At 39.5% G+C, this 22,863-nt stretch overlaps 2 protein-coding genes across 2 annotated transcripts; one reads left to right on the top strand and one right to left on the bottom strand.

The window, feature by feature from the left end:
• Positions 1-3: 3 nt before the first annotated feature.
• LOC113491663 (protein OSCP1) lies at positions 4-3,052 on the top strand. Its single transcript, XM_026868747.1, has 2 exons — positions 4-125; positions 315-3,052. Exons 1-2 carry the CDS (start codon positions 14-16, stop codon positions 1,130-1,132), a joined length of 930 nt encoding a protein of 309 aa, XP_026724548.1. The 5' UTR covers positions 4-13; the 3' UTR covers positions 1,133-3,052.
• LOC113491631 (nuclear pore membrane glycoprotein 210) lies at positions 2,623-22,779 on the bottom strand. Its single transcript, XM_026868703.1, has 29 exons — positions 22,499-22,779; positions 22,266-22,416; positions 21,781-21,901; positions 20,996-21,083; positions 20,293-20,526; positions 19,513-19,984; positions 19,197-19,282; positions 18,793-18,975; positions 18,267-18,398; positions 18,092-18,177; positions 17,281-17,444; positions 16,459-16,587; positions 16,001-16,143; positions 15,155-15,362; positions 14,637-14,756; positions 14,151-14,351; positions 13,487-13,729; positions 13,156-13,302; positions 12,725-12,835; positions 12,160-12,349; positions 11,361-11,461; positions 10,851-11,135; positions 10,268-10,449; positions 9,599-9,738; positions 8,988-9,169; positions 8,509-8,701; positions 7,908-8,159; positions 7,193-7,408; positions 2,623-6,623 (listed from the first exon to the last, which is right to left on the bottom strand). The coding sequence occupies exons 1-29, from the start codon at positions 22,657-22,659 to the stop codon at positions 6,400-6,402; spliced, it is 5,145 nt and encodes a 1,714-aa protein (XP_026724504.1). The 5' UTR covers positions 22,660-22,779; the 3' UTR covers positions 2,623-6,399.
• Between the last annotated feature and the right edge of the window lie 84 nt (positions 22,780-22,863).

The following is a 22,863-nucleotide window of genomic DNA, read 5'->3' as shown; positions in this document are numbered from 1 at the left end:
CCTGAGCTTTACAATGTCGCACTTCGCTACGCCTTTTATCGTCGTTAATTTAGGTTGTGAGATGTTATTTGTGATAGACCAACGGCTAAAAGCCCAGAATATTACTCTCGACAAATCTGAAAGAGGTGAGTTACATTTATTTATTAACTTGATTTCGGTTCTGGATTAAATCGTTACAATAGCAGCTGATTTTTTAACAATTTATTTAATTGTTCTGAACTTCACAGGACTTAATTTAAATAACGAAACAGAGTCAAATCTATAAGATATCTTAAAATATTATAGGCTTTTTTAATTGTATGTATTTGTTGCAGTACTTACCGATGTAGTAACAGTATTACTCCATCCCAAATTGCTAGATGAGCTATTTATATCGCAACCGGTGGCCACACACACTGTTATCAAACAACTACTTCAAGACATATCCGCCACTTCGATCATGAAATTAGATGATTATTCAATGAGCAAGTTGTGGGATTTGATGACTATGATCTTCAAATGGCAACTCGCAGTCGCGACGAATCAAAACATTTTCGACATCACTCGCCGTCACTTGAGGAGTGTTGCCATACTAATGCCACAATTTTTCCCTAAAGTTATAATCGAACAGGCTATGAAAAGATTTGAAAGTTTAGCACATCGTTTCACGGACAATGATTATAAATGCCTCAGTAGTACTCTAATTTTATGGTTTTCAGAGTATCATACAAAAATATCTGTGTTAATGAGATTGGGTTTGCAAAAAAGAGATGGAACATTTCATTTACCTTCTGCGATTGGCACAAATATTTTGCATAATCTAGGGGAAAATATCTACAAGTACGATAACAAGAAAAATCCAATTGAAGAATATGAGAGCCGTTGTGCAGATACTAATGAAATTAACTGTCTTTTGGCCACGATAGAGAAAAATCATTCCAAAAATAAAGTGGAGTTACAGTTGCCAATTGAGTTCGGAGATAAAACTTCTAAGAAGAAAGTTTTACAAATTTCAAAAGATATTCAATTTGAAAGTATTGATACCAACGTTAAAATCAAAAGTACTGATCTTACTTTTATACCCGATATTCCGAAATCCCCTCAGGAAGATTTATTGGATATGTTAGGTGAAGCTGGTAGTGACTTTATATGAGCAAGAAATAACAAAATGCTAACAGATATAATAAAATAGGAGCAATCAATTTAAATTTTACTTCTACTACGGGAAACTTTGTATGATGGCAACACTCATATTTGTATCGATTGAATTCATCGAGCACCCCCTAGCCCTTCCCCCTTTTGTCTACGTTTCCCGTCTCTCATCTCCTCTCGTATGCCCTGCATGGGTCACTTTATTATGTAGCATGTACCTGTAATTAGCTACATACATAGTTGCAGCGTCGGGCGATAGGGGTCTGGCCTCTAGTGGCCTTTTAAACGAACATGAGCATTGTTGCGCACAGTTAGGGTCCAATTTAGATTACGATACATTCCAAAGATTCAATTATTAGATTTGGAGATGAATAAGTGCTTTTTACTCTATTCTAATGCAAATTAAATATTCAAAAAACTTGTATGAGGATAGATGGGTGTTCCGTTTTGTCTGATGGCAATGAATCTTTATCATGGAAATTCTCCACGCGAAAATATAAAGTTGGACAGATGGAATATTATAAAAATTCTTTATCGGCATAGTAAGGAAAATATACGTAGGTATTTAAATTAACATAGCAAAAGTTCTTGCATTACAAACATAGTCACTAATCGCGCTTTTACTTAAATAATACATTAGACAATTTTATCACGCGCTGCTAACTATAGGTCGCAAAGGCAAGACAGGAAGTTCTACAAAAAAGGCATAAAACAGAGTAGGTAAAACAAATTATACATAATATAAATATCACGAAGTACCCAAATACATGTTTTAATCTTGTCTGATAAAGCGTTAATGCTTGACTACTTCCAATCATAAATTCGAACAGCTGCAGAATTACAAAACAAGTTTAGATACTTTATTTTAAAAGTACCTACTGGTCCATAACAAAAGCTGTACTGTACCCATAGATAATACATATAATACTGGTAACTGTACCATAATGTACCTACTAAATATTTTAATATCAACGGATCGGATTCAATCATTTGACCTTCACCGTCCCCTTCTAAAAATACGTGCACGTGTCGTTTTCAAGGGGTGGGTATACGTTCAACCTCCGTTATATAAGACTGGCAGACGGCAGCTTTCTGCCACGCAAAAATGAACCTTGACTTTAGCAAGGTAGGGTCAAAAATTGAGCTATCAGGTCTATTGTAAGTACCTTTATTGGAGGAAAGTAACTTGTTTGCCACGGGTTGTTGTTTAGCCACGGGTGAGGAATTGCGCTTTTGATTTCATGAACAGAATCTTAGCAATCACTTAATTATTTCCATTGAAACTAACGGATTAGGTTTTATTTTGTCGAATAATTTGGGTATTGAGTTCCATTTATAGAGGCTTGTTAAATTACTCAATTAACGTACATAAGCCACAAAACTGTAATTAGTTAGTAAGCCTGAATAAATGTAAATAGATTAAAATTCCTGTAGTTTTATTTTATTAACTGTGTTACTGGTAGGTTGAGGGCCAAATAATAAGATAATTAATTTATAAAAATAGTTTATTCAAACATCACAATTAACCCTCATACCGAGTGTGGGCCACAAAATTACAAACACATATTTTTTAAAAGGTTGACTTCTCAAAAATGACTTAGAGTTACTAAAAACATGTGTTTGTACAATACGTCACAAAATGTTATATGCATCGAAATGCGAATACAATTATAGAAAACAATTAAATCTAGTTCCTTGAGATCTTATTTACAAATTGTATTTACATTTCTATTTTACCTTAAATGTAATGTTACGTAAGCTGGAGAAATGCAAAGCTACTTAAATATTAAGAAAATGTTATGATAAATACTAACATACATATGTCCCTAAGTAAATACATACAATATAATTATCGTCACTAATATCATTGATTTTGAGTCAAATTGAAGATGCCGACTGATAAATTACCTAATGAAGGTAGCTAGAGGGTTCAAAAGCTTTCAAAGGGTTCTCTCATATTAGCGTAAGCTCACGATAGGCACAATTAAGGACTCCGCTTACGTCCGATACTAGTCGGTATCTCGATAAATACGAGTGAGTAACCATTCTTAAACATTTATGAATCCGCCTTACAAAGCAAAACAAAAAAGTTTAAACCTATTTTATCATTCACTATAATAATACCGATAACCACACTTTTTACTTTGGTTCATTAACATTTTTCTACATGAAATATGCGTGGCTTAGTTAAAGTAAACAAGCAATTGCATTGCAAACACTAATATTTTAGTTTTTAATTATTGTGTATTAATACTAGTGTTTGAAACAGTTCGATTTTTTCTAATGTTGGGATTTTCGCCTCTTTTTGTACTGATAAATTGATCTATTACGTGAAGGGCTTGCCAGCATTGCTGTCATACATATTATATTGACTTACGAGCGAAAAAACGCTCACAAGTTCAATACGTCAGGAAAATGATTTAATAATGCAATAATAAAACGAAAAAGGAAATATAATAGAAAGTAATTATCTACTCTTGTAGATGGTCCGTACATTGAACAAAATAATACTAATTTCGGAATCACAATATTGAATAAAAATGGCTTGAAGGGGAAATAACTATTAAGCCGGTTTCTATTCATTGAACCAAGGTTGGCACGTTCTCACATTGCGAACGTTGGACATATTGTTGGAGCAAATATTGAGGTGAACACGGGGGGCTGAATGAGTCCTTTACAATTATCATGCGCATGCTCTAAAGGACCCTCCATAAAGGATTAGCGAATACTTTGATCTCTTTGATTCGGACCCTCGTGTCTGGTTGCTAAATTAAATAGGGATTACAAGGGGAAACGCATATGCTTGCTACAGACATGACCATAATTATTTCTCCTTGAAAAATATTATTAACATGTTTTACGATGTTTTTGAATATTTTTTACTTTACTGGGATAAAATACTTTTTATCTACTTTCAATAATTTAATAGCCACATGCTTTATCTCGTAATCCAGTTTCTATGGACAAAAATTATTGAATATATCCGCATAAGTCGGATAATTAAACTGTTTTACATATCCATCCAGACGTTCGTATTTTCAGAATTAATATACCAAGCCTATTTTCGTCCCGCAGCTAGGCACAGAACTTTTCCCGAAGAGGAAACATTTTACGCATTGTTCTCCACGCCTGCTCACTCAGGGTGGGCGATTTTAAATTCTTAAATTTGGGATCCAAGTGTAATCAAGATGATTTCTTTAACTTTGTAGAGTAGTGTCTATGGTGTGACTATTTAAGAGAGTCCTTAGCCTTAAGTGTTAAAAAAAGCTTTGAAAAAGTAACATTGGTTGTTTGCCTGCGATGGGACAGAATAAGTATACTATTATAGATGATTTGTTTTGTATACTGTGAGGAAAAAACGAGTCGAGACAACTCGAGACTTTCACGAAATGCATCGTATATTCTTATTTTAATTACTTGAAACACAATTTACACAAAACATATAGGTTCCGATTCTATTGTTATATTTGATTATATGTTAGTGAACTATAGGTTTATTACATACCTAACGGAATAGTGTAGCTTCTACAAAAAAAAATCGATTTCTGCAATGAATAGTCTGAAAAATATATTTTTACATCATGGAAAAAACACCACTTCCATATTAAAAGGGAAAGAGAAACGAGTAACAACGAAATCGGAACCATTATTAACTAACCTAGTTTAGTCGAGCTACTCCTTACAACCGTATTTTAAAGATTGAATAAGTTGCGTACACAATGGTCAACGTAATAACTGCTTGAATAGGGCGCCATAGAACTTTATAAGAATTCCTAATAGGTTGCCGATCGATTTTGTTTTCAGAACGACGGATAAAAGGTTTGTGTGTCAGTTTACGTGAGCTTCGGTTAATTATGATATATTATATAATATGATAATTATGAAGAAGGGCAAAGGACAGAGGAAAATAGCTGAATAATTGATAGCCGATGATAAATATTTAGCATTTCTTTTGGCTATACCTGCAATGCCGTTACTCTAATGAAGTTTTTCTTTAAAACAAGATTTTAAAGATCGATTCTTACTTTAGAAGATATAGGTATCTCATATAAAAATATTGTTTTTATGGTTACAAAGTTCATATAAGACTGCTGACGGCAACAATTCAACAAAGTATCACGTATCGATTTTACAACGCAAGCTTAGCAGTAATACGATATTGCCGGTTCGCTGTAACTCGGTCAATCGTTAATAAGTCAGATCCTAGAAATGTTACTTTGTAATGTTTTTGTTACGATCGACATTGTAGTTGTTTACTATGTCGTATACAAGACGTTTCTACAGGGACAAGACTTAGAGTTTTTAATTAAATTTGACTGCACGGGTAGCCGAGTGGTTGAGGTCACCACGCCAAACCCACAGAGCGCGACGTAACGCGGGCTCGATCCCCGCGTAGGACAAGCATTTGATTGATCCACAAACGCTTTTCCTGGGTCTGGGTGTCTTTGGGCATGTGACTTGAATGTTTGTGAAGCCCCCCGCGACACAAGAATTAAAATTGCAAAATATTATTATCGATAATGTCTGATAATGATATAATATAATATGATCCATGACAATTTTCTTCTGGGTATATTCACGAGGCCTCATTGTCCAACGCGGATAAGTGAGCGTTTACCTTTGGAATCTTCTTGTAGGCTTTGCTTATTTTGTCAAAAAAAGGTATGAAGGTATTATTTATTTTAGTTGATAGTAATTAAGTTATTGGATGACATCGGTATTAGTAGTATTAGTATTGTGATATTTTTAATGTGCTCCTTATTTTGAAGTCCACTCGTAAAAGTGTTTCTTTTATTCGTCGTAATAATTGTGAAACCAACATGCAAGTTTTACTATATTGGATCTTATCTCGAACTATACTTTGAAACATACACGTATGCGATATTAGGTTTATATAAACGAAGTTTTTTTTTACCATTGTGTACGCATCTTTATAACAAATCCTTTTACGTCACTTAACAACTATTTAACAATACAACACACCGATACGGCGAAACACTGAGCTGTTCAAGTCTTAGTATTGCCAGTCACAAAAAATATCATCCTGCATTTGTTTTCAAAAAGATTGCTCATCGTCTCTAAGTACACTGAAATCCACTGACACTGTTTCTCAATTTAATCTGGCAAAATGCAGTCTAAACATTCAAGGAAGAAATCTGAGATGTCATAGAAACACCGTTTTAGAAAGTCAGAGGGCGCTACTGGCCCGTCATCGTGTTCATAGTCATTGGAATCGTCACTATTAGTGGCGGGATCACTTTCCGGATGCTATAGGAATAGAGAGTTTCTTGTTGAGTTTGGTGAGAAGCTCTGTTCTGGCAGCATGCTGGCGTCGCCGTAGACGGGGGCGGTGGGGCCGCTAGACGCGTACGGACTTCGAGACCAAGTCCGCGACCGGTTTATTGTGGGAGTCTGCGTTTCTGGTGGAAGTACTGTCTGGTTTGGATCTATTGGCATCCGGATTTGGAGTTTACGTTGCATTCGTAGTTGTACTGTGGACAAGATGGAAAACGTTAGGTTTCATCTGAAGCTTTTTGTTAAATCTAATATATAAAATTCCCGTGTCACGATGTTAGTTACCGTACTCCTTCGAAACGGTTCGACCGATTTTTATGAAATTTTGTATACATATTGGGTAGGTCTGAGAATAGAACAACATCTATTTTTTACACCCCTAAGTGATAAGGGTTGCTCACACAAAAAAAAATATTTTATTCTTTGGACGAAATTGTTTGTTTTTATGCTTTTTTATAATGTGGCATTAAAAATACATGCAACTAGAAATATTTTTTTAGGCAAAACAACGTTTGCTGGGTCAGCTAGTAGTAGTATATAATTTAGGCGACATCATGTAAATATTTAATACGATTAAATTTCAATTACGATTTCACTAATACCTGTTAGACATAATAAGCATTTTATCTTCATCGGGAGTTTTTAACAAGTGTGACATAAACTGATAGGCTAAACTTCAATGGGAAAGCTAGTCTCAATACATAACCAACTTAAACTACAATAAAATCCTAACCACATAAAAAATAGCCAAAAACAAACAACTTACTATACAAATACGAAGCGGCAACAGCCCCAACAGTGATCAACGTGGACAGATAGGGTCGTAGCAACGAGAACAAGGCCCCTAGTAGCGTCCCGCACGCTATATCACACTCTCTATGCACTTCCACGCGTAGCTCTTGAGCGGTCAGCTTAGAGTGGACCGTGACCCAGCCGTGACCGCACGACGAGAGCTCGTTGGTAACTGTTACTTGGAGCTCATCTAGAAATAAAGAGAGGGTTAGGTTAAGGTGAATGTTAAGAGGATGATCGACGTATGAAGTTAACAGATACATCGTTGGAGTGCTTTTGTCTTTTTACATCTTTAAGCGACACTTGGAACATAACAGTCAAGTGGCAATTATCTAGCAACTTGATTTGACGGGTTGAGTTTTTTTGCTCTTTTTACAGGTGAGGCACGGCTTTGCAATACTGTTTCCTATTCTATATGGAACTCAGCTGCTCATAATATGTTCAACCTTGCAAAATTTCAGGTCAACATTTTTACTATAATTGCTATTCTTACCCAATGTCGTCTAGTCTATTCTTTTTGGACTCATTATCTAACCTATGTCACTAAGCGGTATCGTATTGCCTAGTTAACTAGATTACGGAGTTCAGATATTTATACACGAGTACTTGACTGCATCCCGTTATAGATGAAATGATATAGACCAAATCGTCTTACACCTCATTCCTATTCTATCACATATCACACTCACCCCTATCAAGTTTAGTATCCAGCTTCAAGCCGGGCGACGGGCTCAACCTAACCACCTTCAACGCTTGCGGATGTCCGTACACAGTGAACACGGTGGGCGGTTCCAGCAGCGACACGACGTGAGTAGAGGCCCGCACTAGCGGCAGCAGCATGACGCGCGTACACGTGCGGAACGACTCCCACTCCGCACACAGTTCTACCTCCGAAGCGTGCGTGATTGGCGAGGCTGGGATTATCTTGCAACCCATTTGACCTGGAATAGGAATTTATGTTATTTTTCCATAATGAATGAAATTCCATAGTGAATTGTGACGTACATTCACAGCTCATTATTGACGATACGGGGTACAGCAAAAGTAAGAGAAACAAGGAATTTGTTAATTATTATATTTATATCTATAATGACATAGTCTGTTGGTGGCGCTAAATATTCCCTAAGAAACATACCATACTTTTATTGTCAGCATATCTCTTAAATATTGATCTGATCAGCTGTGAATGTCTGCAAATGTTTACTTGTTAGAATTATTTTTATAATCGATACTCATGTTATTCTCTTGCTTTACATACAAAAGCCAAAATCAGTGTCCTTAGTTACTTACCATGAATGACATCGACAACAGCTTCAGCTGTATGCGGGGCCTTAGTGCGGCAGGTGTAAGGCAGTTCGATAGCGGCGCCCTCTAGTGCGTACCGCTGTTCCTCCGTACACAGCAGCGGGCCGGCCGTGAGCCCGCTCGCTTGGAACGACAGTGGTACGAGGGCCGATGGCCAGTCACCCGGGTAGAACTCCATCTAATGTACAAGTAATTATTATTTATCAATTATATACGATGTGATAAGTTAATATCAGTTTAAGCTTTAAGCACGTGTGTTTGAGCTGAGTATAAGAGGGGGTAATGTGGTTGAGGTTACCACGGTAAACCCACTGAACGCGATGTCATGCTGGTTCGATTCTCGCGTAGGACAAGCATTTGTAAAAATGAATATTGAATGTTTGTAAGAGTTCCGCGGTACAAGGTTTGATCTCCATAAAGCGGGTGTCGAGTTGAATAAAATAATCGAAAATAATCGATCTAACCTTGTCAAGTTGTATCTGGTGTAGCGTGAGCAGATGCTGCGGCCGCTCCTGGCGTAGCAGGTGCGTAGCGGGCGTAGCGCGCGTCAGTAGCGCCAGCGCTACGCCGGCACCCGTGAACACCGACACGCCGGCGGGCGCGCGCCAGCCTACACCTTCCATGCACACGCCCCAGCCGCCGGACACTGTACGACAGAATTTATAAGGATAAAATTATAGATTCAGACATTCAGTGCTAGGAACTTAACATTCTTAATTGCGGTTAGTCTATACTCCTTTTGCTATGTATTTAAAAATAAGGGAAACTATCTTGAGGTCATTGTATAAAAACTGAATAAATGAAACGCGACTTTAAGCAAACATAAACAAGTCGGTTCTTTTTTAATATTTTTTACATAAAAAAGGAACATGAAGAGTTAGATTCCCCATTAAAATATATTGGATTCTTAACCATCTTTTGAGCACCTAAATTAATGAAGTATATATACTCACCTATGGCTGATTTCAATACTCTATTTTTATTTCATTTTCTATAAAATAGATCATAATTCTTTCTTGATCACATTACGAAAATTATCATTAAATACGGTTATAAATCAATTAGTTCTTCTTACCAACAATCCTATCTGATCGTGTATCAGTTCCAGTGACCCAGACCTCGTCCTTGACCGTGACCCCGCTGACGGTCGCTTGGAAGGTCATGAACGTGCCCGCAGCGTCTAGACTGGGTATCACTAGTTCAGTGCCAAGGATACTGTAGAAGGAAAGATTGTTTGGTTAATAAAGTACGTTCAGAAGAATATTAATACATTGTAAGCGTATTTGCTTATTTCTAATATTATTGCTAATTCTTCATAAGCAAATACAATATATATATATATATATAGTTGAACAAGATACATAGTCAGATACGTATAGTAAGGCCAACGAGACGAGATAAATAATGTAAACAAATTTTCAGAGGTTCATAACATTTTTATTTGGATAAACTAACAACAAGATAACAAGTTCGAATTTTGACAAAAATTAAGAAATGAACTTGTTCACAACATGTTGACATTGGCGGACCAAATGTTGACACTGCCGTGACTGTTTTCTTGTACCACGAAACACATAACGACAGCTGTCATCGACCAACTGACGCCATAACTGAGCGTACGAGTGATATATCACAAGGGGTAAAAATCCCTCGCTATCGCAATATAACTCCGTAAGAGTGCGCTTTACGTTTTTATCTCGTCTGGTTGGCCTTACTATGGACTCAGACAAGCTACGTGTAGTACCTGTCGGTGCCAGGCCCCCGCGGCTGTGCGGGCAGGGGCGCCAGCGCGCTGAGGTTGGCGTGCGGCGCCAGCAGCGCGCGGCCCAGCCCGCTGCGCAGCACCAGGCGCACGCCCGGCGCCGCCTCGTCCCGCCCGGGCTCCGCGGTGCAGTACGCTGGGACTGCCACCTCCACGTGGATAGCCTGTATATAGAACGTACTTTTTTAGATAGTTTTTCTTATAGCTATTTCTTTTTTATCTCTCGCTTGATAAGGAGAGAAGTTGTTAGTAGTAAGTATATAGTATCTTACTCCTGTTTTTACTACTTCTCATTCGTCGTGGGTTAAAACTTTACAAGGCGTTAATTGTTACCCCTGGGACAAACTGAACTAAGTGTTTCGCTGGTTTTCATTCGTTTTACTGTAGATCCTGGCTTACAGGAGTTACAATGGGCATGTATAGCGGGGACTAGTCCCAGTAAGCTGTCAAATTGCGGAGATTTAGGAATTTAAGAGAGGTATTTGAATTAGTTTGACGGATATTTCATCTAAAACGTCGAAATTAAAGATCTTAAACACCTAAAAATTAAATAACAATCACTCACCGTCTCTCTATAAATATTATTCCTTTCATCTTTATGCTGGGCCACAATGATTCCATGTCCGGGTCTCACAGCCGTGACCTCTCCACTAGAACTCAGAGAAAACGCGACGTCTCCATACGACTTCCACGTGCCGCGAGGCAACGACTTCAGCTTTATCACGGAGCCCACTGCTAAGGCGAGGCGGTCCCCGGATGCTAGGTCCTTGGTTAACCCGTCGACGGATGTACGAATGTCGGATATACCGAGGATTTCTATTGTGCTGTCCCAAGATCGGGACTCTGCAGCCTATGGAAAAAACATATAATTGCAGTTGTGGAAGCAAGACGCAGCACTTTACGGCGTAAAGCGGCGTTTCTCTTCCACAACTGGTGTAGTTAGCCATTTCGGTCATATCGTCAGTTAACTTTACGGAAAGGAAACGAAAAAAAAATGTGTCACCAGGCTGTATCTCTTCGACCGTGGCGTGTTTTTTTATCTGAATTGTTTGATTTTGCTGCAATATTCTCTTACCTGACCCATGTTCCGTACTCTGACGTCAATTGTAATGACTCCTGGTTTCAACGGCACCACTCGGACCGACAGTCCTTCCGCAGCGGATCTTTCCAGCATATCTGTGTTATTTTACACATTTATTATTAAAAATATGGACCATAATATTCTTCCTATTCGACAAATATTTTACTTGTGCAGGTGCTTGAGGCACTGATGCGGCGCCGTACGGAGTCATAATAGGATTCCAAGATTTACTTACATAGTTACAAGTAAGGCTAATAAAAGCGTGTAATAAACTCGTTTCTGTTACCCCACCCCACCTCCAACCTCTTTCTCCTTCTCAACGCTCGCATATGAAAATTAAACAGATTCAGGATAGATCACGACTACCCGCGACAGACGCGGAAGATAGGGCCGGGCGGTGCGCACTTGCCGGCTGTGCAGCGGATCGATTGTTATTTAATTTATACTAAGGCCAACGAGACGAGATAAAAAACGTAAACAAGCGGACCGTTACTGAGGTTCTATTGCTATAGCGAGGGATTCTTATCCCTGTCCCTTGGTCGATGACAGCTGTCGTTATGTGTTTCGTGGTACAAGAAAGCAGTCAGTACGGCAGTTGTCAACATTTAGTCCGCCATGTTGTGAACAAGATCATTCCTTCATTTTTGTCAAAATTCGAACTTTATAATAGTTTATTCTAATAAAAAATATATGAACCCCTGACAGTTTGTTTACATTCTTTATCTCGTCTCGTCGGCCTTTTATATTTATTTCCATGACTAATACGTCGTCCTAAGTAGTTGTCCCGCGGTACCGTCTGCGTGCGTGGTGTAGAGCCTGGCGGCGGCGGGGTCCCGCAGCGCCCAGCTGACGCGCGGCGGCGGCTGCAGCGCGCCCAGCGCGGCCGCGCCCAGCCCGCCCGCCTCCACCCACAGCGGGCTGGGGCTGCCCACCAGCAGCGTCTGGGTCGCGGCTCTCACGCGCATGCCCGATATCGGTATCACCTGGGTGAACATACAGAAATGTAGTATGCAAATTGTCAATGAAAACTAATTGTAATGAAACAAGTGCCATATATAGCAACGGAGCTATTGACTAGAATTCAGAAAAAATACGTCGCCTTCCAACTGCCACGTCCTTTAGGGTAAAGATTTTAGCTTTATCACAGAGCTCACTGCTGAGGCGAGGCGATCCTCGGATGTCCAATTCTTGTGTTATCTGTCCATGCACGAATGTCGGATACACCCAGGATTTTTATTCTGATAGGAATATTACAGAAAATTTGCGTGGCATGTGCGTGATATTACAGACCGTAGGAATTATTCTTTCTTTCTTCTTTTAAAAAGTCATCTAAATAGTGTATATAGTGATAGTTTTACCTCAATTTCTGCTTCAGCGCTTGCCATCTCTTCATTAGCGATATCTGTGGCGACGAGCTTGACCCGCGATGTTCCGACTGAAACTCCATGAACCGAACCAGATGATGTCACCTGTTCCAAAACATGAACTATATTGTAAATATTGTGCATGGATACATAACAGGGAGCTCATAATACAATTTGAGAGGACTTAAAATAGTTTTTTTTTTAAGTTTGTTTGGTATAACAGGTTGTTAAAACCCACGGTTTTATTAAATTCTTGGCACTTTTTGAAATAATGTTAAAAGAGCCACCAAATTTTTAGAGACACAAATTTGACTGACAGTTATGAGTCTCTTTTTTCAATGTAACCGATTCGCGTCGAATGCTAAGTTACAAAATATAAAGATGTTAAATCAATCTCAATCTCAGTAGTAAGACAAGTCCCTCACATCGACATGCTGCAGGCCGTGCGTGGCCCGGTAGTGCAGCGCGGCCAGGTGCGGCGGCGGGCCCCCGCGCGCGCGCAGCTGCAGGCGGGCGCCCGGCGGCACGCGGGCCTGCCCCGGGACTATCTCCAGCGGCGGGAACACCAGCACCTGGGACACACATTCATTATTACAAAATTGACAACTACATCATTAGAGCAAACAAACACTTGACTGTATGCTTAGCCCATACTTGAAATACCTTTATCAGCCCAATTCGATATTTATAACCAATACTTCAGCCAAGTAAAAGGCGGCTGTTGTTAGTCCTCTACACTAGACTATACCATATCACCTCTCTCTCCGCGCTCCAGACGCCGGCCACCCTGGCCCTGACGGCGGCGGTCCCCTCGGCCAGGCCGCACAGCAGGCCGGGCCGCAGCGCCAGCGCGCCGGCCACGCGCCAGTCGGGCTGGCGCCCCCCCTGCAGTACTCGCTGCGACACGCCGAGCACGCGCGCTTCCAGCCTCACGCACGATCCCACGCACACTGCACGCGCCGTTGACACTTCCACGCTCATTACTTCTTCGATGTTCACCTAAATAACGAAACAATCAACATGAGTACGGTTGTTGGCAATTAACACAAGTGTCAATGCTAACCGAACTAGCGGCATAACTCAAGAACGACGAAGAGGAGGCCTTAAGGTGCCATACTAACTTCATCATGGCATTTGCTACTTAACTAAGTACCATCCTTAAAACCGGTTATTATAAAATGTCTATTTGCCTACATACTCGACGCAAAATTGACCAGGACTAATTCAAGACGACGCTTTCTCAATATTACTTTTCATAGGGTTGTATTCAAAATAGGTCCCAGAGAGAGTGACATCAAAAAGTATAAATAATCTTCGTCAAATTATAAGTCTCAATAGATAGGTTTTTCATCCACAGCACAACGAACATGGCCGCCAGATAGTCACGTTCCTACCTAGGAAGTTCGTAAGACATCCTCACCTGCACCCTCTGCTTCTCATCCTGCAGACACTGATCGGCGACGTGCAAGTCGTAATGGCCGGGTCCGGGCACGTTGGCCGCGAGCGAGCCCTCGCTCACACTGGCCGCTAGTCCGGCGGGCCCCTCCACTGTGTAGCGACCACTGCCGCCTGATATACTCGCTATGTTGGGCACTGACTCGCTCTCCCAAGCTATGTTCACCTAGAATAGTATAGAAAGATTAGGTACTAACAGTATATTTATGAAGGATGGTGAGCCTCAACCATTGATTCCTTAATAAAATGAATGAAAAAGCATTTATGTTCTTTTTTATGTTTCTTTTCTATTGTTGGATCGTATATTATTATAGCAGCAATCGTAGTTTGAAAGTACGCTAAACATCTTTTGTAAAATAGGGAGACAGCAAAGTCATTTAGTCAAAAGTTATAGTCAACCTAAAAATAAACCTGTTGTCAAGGTTAACGAAAACCAAAACATGTTATTTACCTTCAACGGATCACATTTCAATGGAGCGACAACTCTAGCTTGAATTGACGCAGTGGCATCGGGAATGCTCGCTTTCAAAGTACCAGACCATCCAATCGCTAACTCGTCTGCTAATACTATCTGCAAACAATTCATTGTTATTAAAACCGAACTCTTAATAGCCAATTTCATAAAACAACTTACAAATCAGGCAGCCATTACAAAACGAACTGTACAGATAAGGAAGTAAGGTACTTTATACATAAATGTAACGAATATAACGTAAATGAAGAGAAGGGACAACTCAAAACGCACTTGACTTTTAAGGAAATAAGGAATGTTTTGACACTCAGTAGAGAAATGGGAGAATACAAAATGTACTTTACTGAAAAGGGATCAGGGTAGATTTTAACATGTTATGACATTAACTTATCATATCGTAAATGCACGCCAACACGAAATGAACTTTATAGACAAGGATATATTGTACATATTACAATGTAAGTAAAGACGAGAATAATAAAACACAAATAACTTACTTGATAAAACTTGTAAGGCACAGGTACGGGTAAGTAATCAGGGTGGTGTTCTACAAACAGCCTGTCATTAGATTTGAAGTGTATTCCGGGGTGATGAGGTTCAATTTCCCATGACACTTTAGGACCGTTTTCATCTAAAAGTTCGCGACCTAACGCGTCTAGTAGAGTCACTTTGATTGCAACCTCTTGGCCAGGACGTAGCCAGATTCTGGAAGAAAATATAATTTTTAGTTTGATTTGAACTAGGTGTAGTAGATATAATATCGTAAGTGCCATGTTGCTTATCTATTCATATGGTTCTTGTATGTATGAGCGGTCAACACGATAGTGTTGTTGCACTGGACGATTTAAGTCGAAGGCACGAACATTGTAAGGTGCACGATGCATGACCTCTTTCACCTAGCATGTGACCTGCAGTTAGCCTGAGCGCAGGCTTTGATTGACTGCTTTACCCGACTCTAAACTAGCGACCATACTTATTCAAAAACAGCATAATGATCACACTGTCTACATCGCTGACAAGAAGAATGAGAAAGACAGCATGATAATAATGAGACTGCAAGGACAACCTGGTGATAAAGATCACCACGCCAAACCCACTATGTGCTAGACGTCACGACTTCGATCCCAGCGTAGAACAAATATTAGTGATATCCACGAATCCCTGTAGCGACTAGTTATCATTATACATGTCATGTGTCTTGATTGTTCTTGCTGCTATAGCCCCGCTACATAAGGAGTAAATTCGTTACTGCAGGAGTAATTTCAAGAACAGAACCTTTTTGCTGCCGTTACGTATTACTGTATACAGTAACCGTGATGATGGTTATCGGCGGGTATACATACTTGGCGGGTGTGGAGCAGTTCCCGGGCGTGTCTGGCGGCTCGAGCCTCAGGCGCGACACGTGAGGCGCGCACCTGCCCTCCACACTCACTGACTCCTTCTCGTCGTCCATCTGTGATGTCAGCTCTAAGCGAGATTCGCCTTTCTGTTGTACACAATTAGGTCCATATTTGAATAAAGTCATTGATGATTTTGTTCTTTATATTCGACATGAAGATTTATGAACAATATTGTATGTGTATTTATTATTTTGTCATGCAAAATAATCACTATTTTTTACACACAATTATGATAAACTCATTAATCCTGGATATCTTTTAAGCATTCCAGTTTGCATTTGTTTTATTTTAATGAATAGAAATCAAAATACGAGTCTTACATTTTAAATTATTTACTGCAGGAGTTTTTTCACTTCATAAAATACCCTACTTATTATAGATCTGTAGACATTACTACTTACCCTTCGGCATTTGAATGTGAACAGCTGAACGTCAGGGTATTTATGCGGGGGCGGGCCATCACGCACGCTCAGTTCCGCGACACGCGAGTCACTGCTCTGTGGGATCAGCGCCTCTCCTTCGGCTAACACCTGATAATTAATCATACGTTGTGTTGTGTAATAAGTCTTGTTTACCACTGCCCTGAGGCAAGTCGAGGACAGAGTAGTACGGAACCTTTTCTTTTCTCGTCAAACACTCCGTAAAGGCGTTTCAAGACGGGCACGACTTTCAGCAATGAACAATACGATAGAAGTCTTGTATATAATTAATATTCAAAATGCGAAAGTATGTGACTGTTTGTATGTGTGCATTACTAACTCTTCGGCTGGAACGATTTCACCTTGGATAACGACATTTTACGAATAGATAGATAGAATATTCTTTATTGCACACCACATAAGTACAGGATTTTATATATATAAATAGTTACATGGTGATAAGGAGGGTAATGTTTATGCAGCTATAGTTACCGGCCCGGATTTTGAGCGCTGACCTTCACCTGTGCAGGTGATTGTTTGGATCCCTTATGCGGTATGAAGTGAGGCGCGGGGCAGACTAAAGTGCAGTGATTGGCTCACAGCGCATCGCGTCATAGTCGGCTCTCGTGATTCGTTGAAATTCGTTCTTTGCTGCAGTAGTATGCATTACAAGACGACGAGTACGCTCAATTGATTGGGGTTTTATTTTACGATGCGTAAAGCGATCCCCTCTCTTCCGCCGAGCGCTCAAGATCCGTGGCGGTATTTATACAAGAGCCAGCTCTAGCTAGTACATATACGTACGGGCAGCGTGGCGGCGGGCAGCGCGGCCACGTTGCGCGGCCACAGCAGGCGCGGCGCGGCGCGCACGGCCACGCGCGTGCTGGCGCCGGCGCGGCCCCGCGACACGCGCAGCGACGACGTGCCGCGGGACCACCACGCGCACTGCAACACGCAGCAGGCGCCCTCTGGGGGAGGGAGTTAACGTAGCATTCGGGTTTTACAGCGCCCGAGACCTAGGCCCCAATTCTGCTATTTACAATGGCCGACGTATGAATGAAAATTGGCTCAAAACGACACTTTTCTCTAATAATGCTTAAGAGAATAGGAATAATTTCAAATTTAATCCAATTGCCATTAATTCATCGGCCATTGTAAAATAGCAGAATCGGGGCCCGCGACCCACTGCTTAGTATTAATTTATATGGAGCACTTAACAAATCCGCGCGAAGGGTGGGCGGGGTCAGGGAGCGGAGTAGCGACCGCAACCCGGTCGCTTCAGAGCCTGTGCCGTCGCGCGGCGAATAATATTATGATTATTCGCCGCGCGACGGCACAGATATTACGTGCAAATACCGTTAAATTGATATATTATTATGGACAAGATTTTGGCCGTTCCCGTTTTGCTCGAGACTTCGCTGGGGCACTGCCGTGCCCCCAGATAATTCTAACTAGACTGCTTGACTTTTATACCTTAATTTTTCTACTAAGGTTCAATATGTTTAGAGGTCAGAGGACTATTTAATACCACGTCAATTAACGTGTACTCGAATTCATACTATACTATTTTTTTATAGTATAGTTTTTTTAAGAATAAGAACTAGAGTCTACTTACCAATAGGCTGCATCCAATTAGCAGCTGTAACATTCTGTGGTTCAGGCCCCTCCAGTAACGTAACAGCAAACGATGCACAGTTACATCTAGTAAAACAAACATAGTGTATTTAAAATTATTTTCTGAGTTGTTAGAAATTTCCATTATAGTATACGGAACAGGTAAATATACTTACGTATTAAAATTGTAAAGTTCACCCGTCTCGGGGTTTGTCGCGGTGAGCGCTATGTGTAGATGATGCGGCTTGCCGACGCGGGCGTGACCTGTGCTAGAGACTTGTAGCATCTCGTATGGCGCTGAGAGAACTCTGAAATGATATATATGTCAGGAATATACTGGAGAAATAGAAGGAAAACGTGTGTGATACTGGAATGATACCAGCCTGAAATTAAAAAGCACTGGCCGGTAAAAGCCTATGTTCTATGTTCAGAATAAATTTTCCAGATATTATTAGAAATAAGTAGTGGTATCAATAGGAAATATTACGCTAACTTCAGCGTAGAGGGCGACATGTTAATCTGTACATAATCGATGCATATTGGCGCTAAAACATTTAAGTGTTATACCATAATGGCGAAAAATTACGGAATACTAATTAAATAAGTTTTCATTTTGCATCTAGCTCTTTCAGATATTGAGTTGCTCAATGATGAGAAAATGGTGGACCATTAGAATTGTTTCTCGAATAAAAACAATCTCACCTTCCAATAGCTTTTACATGTGGATATTTCTTTAGTTGAACTCGCACTCCAATTTCGCCTTCACCGCGAACCGTCACTAAACCGTCGGGTGTTAGAGAGAGAGCATTATTTGCTGTCTCGCTCTCTATTTCCGACCAAACGACGGGTTCGTCGCCTCCGCCAATGTGCTTCAATGTGATTTCTCTGAAATTACAAAGACATTTTAGTATCGTCTTTAATATAATATTATAACTAAATTAGATTTTTTTAAACCACCATCAACCAATCTAACCATCTTGAGTCAGAATTGTTAACCTTTTTAAACCAATGTATGATGGAGGTTTAAATTAAAAAAGGAATATTATGTTAAACAATCAATGAATCGCGGCAAACTAGCGGTTAAAAAATAATAAATGTTTACGTACTGTGTTGTTTCTGTCCACGCGACGTAATGGTGAGGAGGTACAACTTCCAAGGGATCAACAACTGTACCTAGGACCTGTCCTTCAACCTGAAACAAAACATACACATTATTGTTCTAATGCTATCTATCTAACCAATGATCCCTATTTCTAAAACCTCAGGGTTAAAATCTTGTTTAGCAGCTATTCTATTTTTTTTTTACATGATCATTGGCAAAAAGTGTGCAATTTATATCTCATCATAACTAAGCTAAGCTTTCAAATGTTTATGATATGATGCTAATCTACTACATGGTAATAAAATTTTACATAAACTCACCTTTCGCGATAAAATCTTCCCGGCTATCGAATGCAGCCTCGCAGTGATAGTAACAGACCCAGCATTTTGCGCGACCGCATCAGTCAACGTGCCATTCTCCGTCGACCTCAGCAAATCCACATTAGCATCGCCTTCAACCGCCAATCTTATTAAAATCTGGTCTCCGGACGTCAACACATGACCTTTATCATCCAATACGACACTGTGTACTACGAATGGTTCTCCTCGGATGAGCAGATGTGATGGGCGTAAGGTGACTCTTATGCTGTGAGGTTCTGCGATTGTCAAGGTAGCTGTAGCGACTTCAGTAGCTCCAGACTTGAGGTACACGCTTGTGGTGCCGATCTTTGAGCCTCTGACGAGACTGACGGTGTCCTCAAGTTGTGCTATTTTTGTGTCCGGGACTTTCAGATAGTACATTGTTTCATCGATGTCTTGGACTGTGAGGCGGCCCGCGCGTGCTCTTACCACTCTGGAAAATTATTATTACACTGAATTTTGTTTTCTTATTAAAAATAACTTAGTGAGCTTAGATGTGAGCGTACATGCTTTTACGAGAAAAATAATTCACCAGTTGTTCTGCTTTAAGAAGGAGGGATATTGTGACTTAACAACAATAACAAGTAAGCAAACTAAACACAGAAACGGCTGTTTTGTATTTAATTCAATTCACGTTTTCGGGATAGGACAAAATATACATATCCAATATAATTGATAAACTACAAGTTACGCAGAAAATAAAACGACATCCTGTCATCATTTCCAACATTATATACTTACTTGTATCTCAGAGTATCTCCAGGAGCGATAGCAGCCATCGCCGGCATCAGCACGACACTGGCTATGACTTGCAAGTCGAAATCTGTACATATTTCATCATCAAGACACACGGTCACTCGAGACTCGCCCATCGCCTGACCATACAGGAGTACTGAGTAGGAGCGGAGACCTCGGGCTTCAAGCTCGGTGACTCCGCGGGGCGCCTCATAGTCCGTGTCGCGCCATCTAACGAGCCTAGAACAATTAACAAGTATTTGATATCAATAAGAGGCCTTTGCCAATATTGGCCAAACAGACTAAGTCAACAAAAAAAATATATATTTTTGTCTGAAATAAAGGCTATGTATGTATATGCAATTGGGAGAGACCTTAGCCTAACAGCATACTGTAGAGACAACTTAGTAACTTCAAAAAAATATTTTAAATTGCTCTTAGGACAGAATAAACTTTTTTATCATAATAGATTGTCAAAGACTAGATGTTTGACGATTTATTGACAAAAACTTCATCAAAATAATAAATATAAAGTATAAACTTATCAACATAATTGTATGCACACAAATAAATTACAATAGGAAACAGATTTTCAAGTCTCAATTATACATTTGACACCAATTTCATCACTTCTAAAATAATTAATTATGTTAATTACTACCAGTATTACGACTAAAGAGTTTTACATACAAAATACAAAGATACTTACGTTACAAGTAGATCTTCTCCAACATTACTTCCGAGATTCTCTATAGACCATGTAAAGCTTATTCCCTCAAGAGTTGAAAATGTATTGCCTAGAAACAGTAACCAATATTAAATCACTACCATGTGATATTATAATGAGAACACAACTTTAACACAAAAATCTAGTGGTTTCTTAGGTTTACACGAATGTTAGACATTGAAATGAAACTACTTTTACGGATTTTATCGCGGTTTAATTTTAGATTTTAGTTCCCGACGTTTCGAAACCTTTGCAGGTATCGTGGTCACGGGCAGACTATGTTCTATGTAACTAAAATCTAAAATTAAACCGCGATAAAATCCGTAAAAGTAGTTTCATTTCAACACAAAAATCTAGTTAAAGACTAAGCAAAGTTTAGTACTAGGCAACTGAGTATTATCACTACATTGGCATAGGACCTTATCACATCGGCAAAACAGCTTATAAGAAAGCTAGGAACAAATCCAAATAACATAACAAGCTCAACCTATTGGTGTGCCCAACCTCTTGAATTAAATTTAATGCAATCATTGAAACAACAGTACAATGTGTATATTTATGTTTTTGTGCATTAATATTACCAGATGTGGTTAAACTCTTAGTAAAGACAGACCAGTCAGAAAATTTGTAACAAATTTTAAAGACCCACTCTCTTACAAATTGCTTCTTATTACTCTTCAAAATTGAGATATAATGTTTTTGGTCTGGTTATGTCATTCATAAGATGAATTAAAGCTTATGACAATTCCAATAAGACCATAGAATACCTTGATCATCATAGGCAACAACTTCGAATGCCTCTGGTGCTTCTTCCAGAAACAGGTTCCATGTAGTACTGATCACTTTCAAAGATCTTATTTTGTCTATGTCTACATCACCACGAAGTATCTGTAGAAGAAAATAAAACCTTATTCAAGAAAAAAAGAAAATAGCTTCTAAATTGAGGATTAAAAAAACATACCCAAATATTTTTATGCTAAACATAGTTCTAACTATTTTAATACTTGCCAGTAACCTGTACCAAAATAGCATGATGACTAAGTAGTTTTCATTATATTTACAGTACTAGTTAAATAGACAACTCAAGGCTACAATGTGAAATTTCTGATTATATCACAACATCTAACACTTAATATTGAGATGTCTACATACTTGACGATATCGCGATAACCTGTTGTGTTTATGAAATACAAATCATAAACCACTAAAATAAACATTGTTTCCCGCCACAACAAAGTCGAAGCTTACATACCTCGCCCGTGTGTACTTCCTCGGCCAGGATGATCACAGATCCAGGAGGAACACATGTCTTGGAGACAGAGACACGCGCTGCTCGCGAACAGTGGCCTACAGAATCCTCATAAAGCGGCTCCAAATCAATGATGTCATCGCGAGATAAACTCCTAAAATTACCAAGTGTGACTGTCAATAAATAGCTTAATGTACTTTATTAAATAACTTTAGACATAGATCACTCATACTAACCATTTGTAACAGCCTCCCTCGATGATTTCAAAGTTAAAATGCACATACAAATCCTCGATCCAGGGCAACAATACCCTGGGAGTGTTGATCTTAGCACCGTCACTCAGATTTATAAAGAGCAATAGTGCTGATATGAAAACAGCAGTATTCGTTATCTCCATGATATTATTTTAGTAATTACATCAATACAAACAAATTAATATCAGTATTTTGAAAATCTAACCTAGATCGGCGAATCGCGCATTTCAAACATTTGACAGTTGTCGTACCTACTCCAGACACTCCAGTCCACAGATAAATATATCAGATGCGTTAAACTTGCCATGACATTGTAAATAGCAATATCAAAAAGCTTTTTTAGGACT

Source organism: Trichoplusia ni, chromosome 1, assembly GCF_003590095.1.
Source record: "Trichoplusia ni isolate ovarian cell line Hi5 chromosome 1, tn1, whole genome shotgun sequence".
In the NCBI taxonomy this organism is placed as follows: domain Eukaryota; kingdom Metazoa; phylum Arthropoda; class Insecta; order Lepidoptera; family Noctuidae; genus Trichoplusia; species Trichoplusia ni.
The sequence above is the reverse complement of the archived record's forward strand: the minus strand, read 5'-3'. Positions and strand labels throughout refer to the sequence as shown.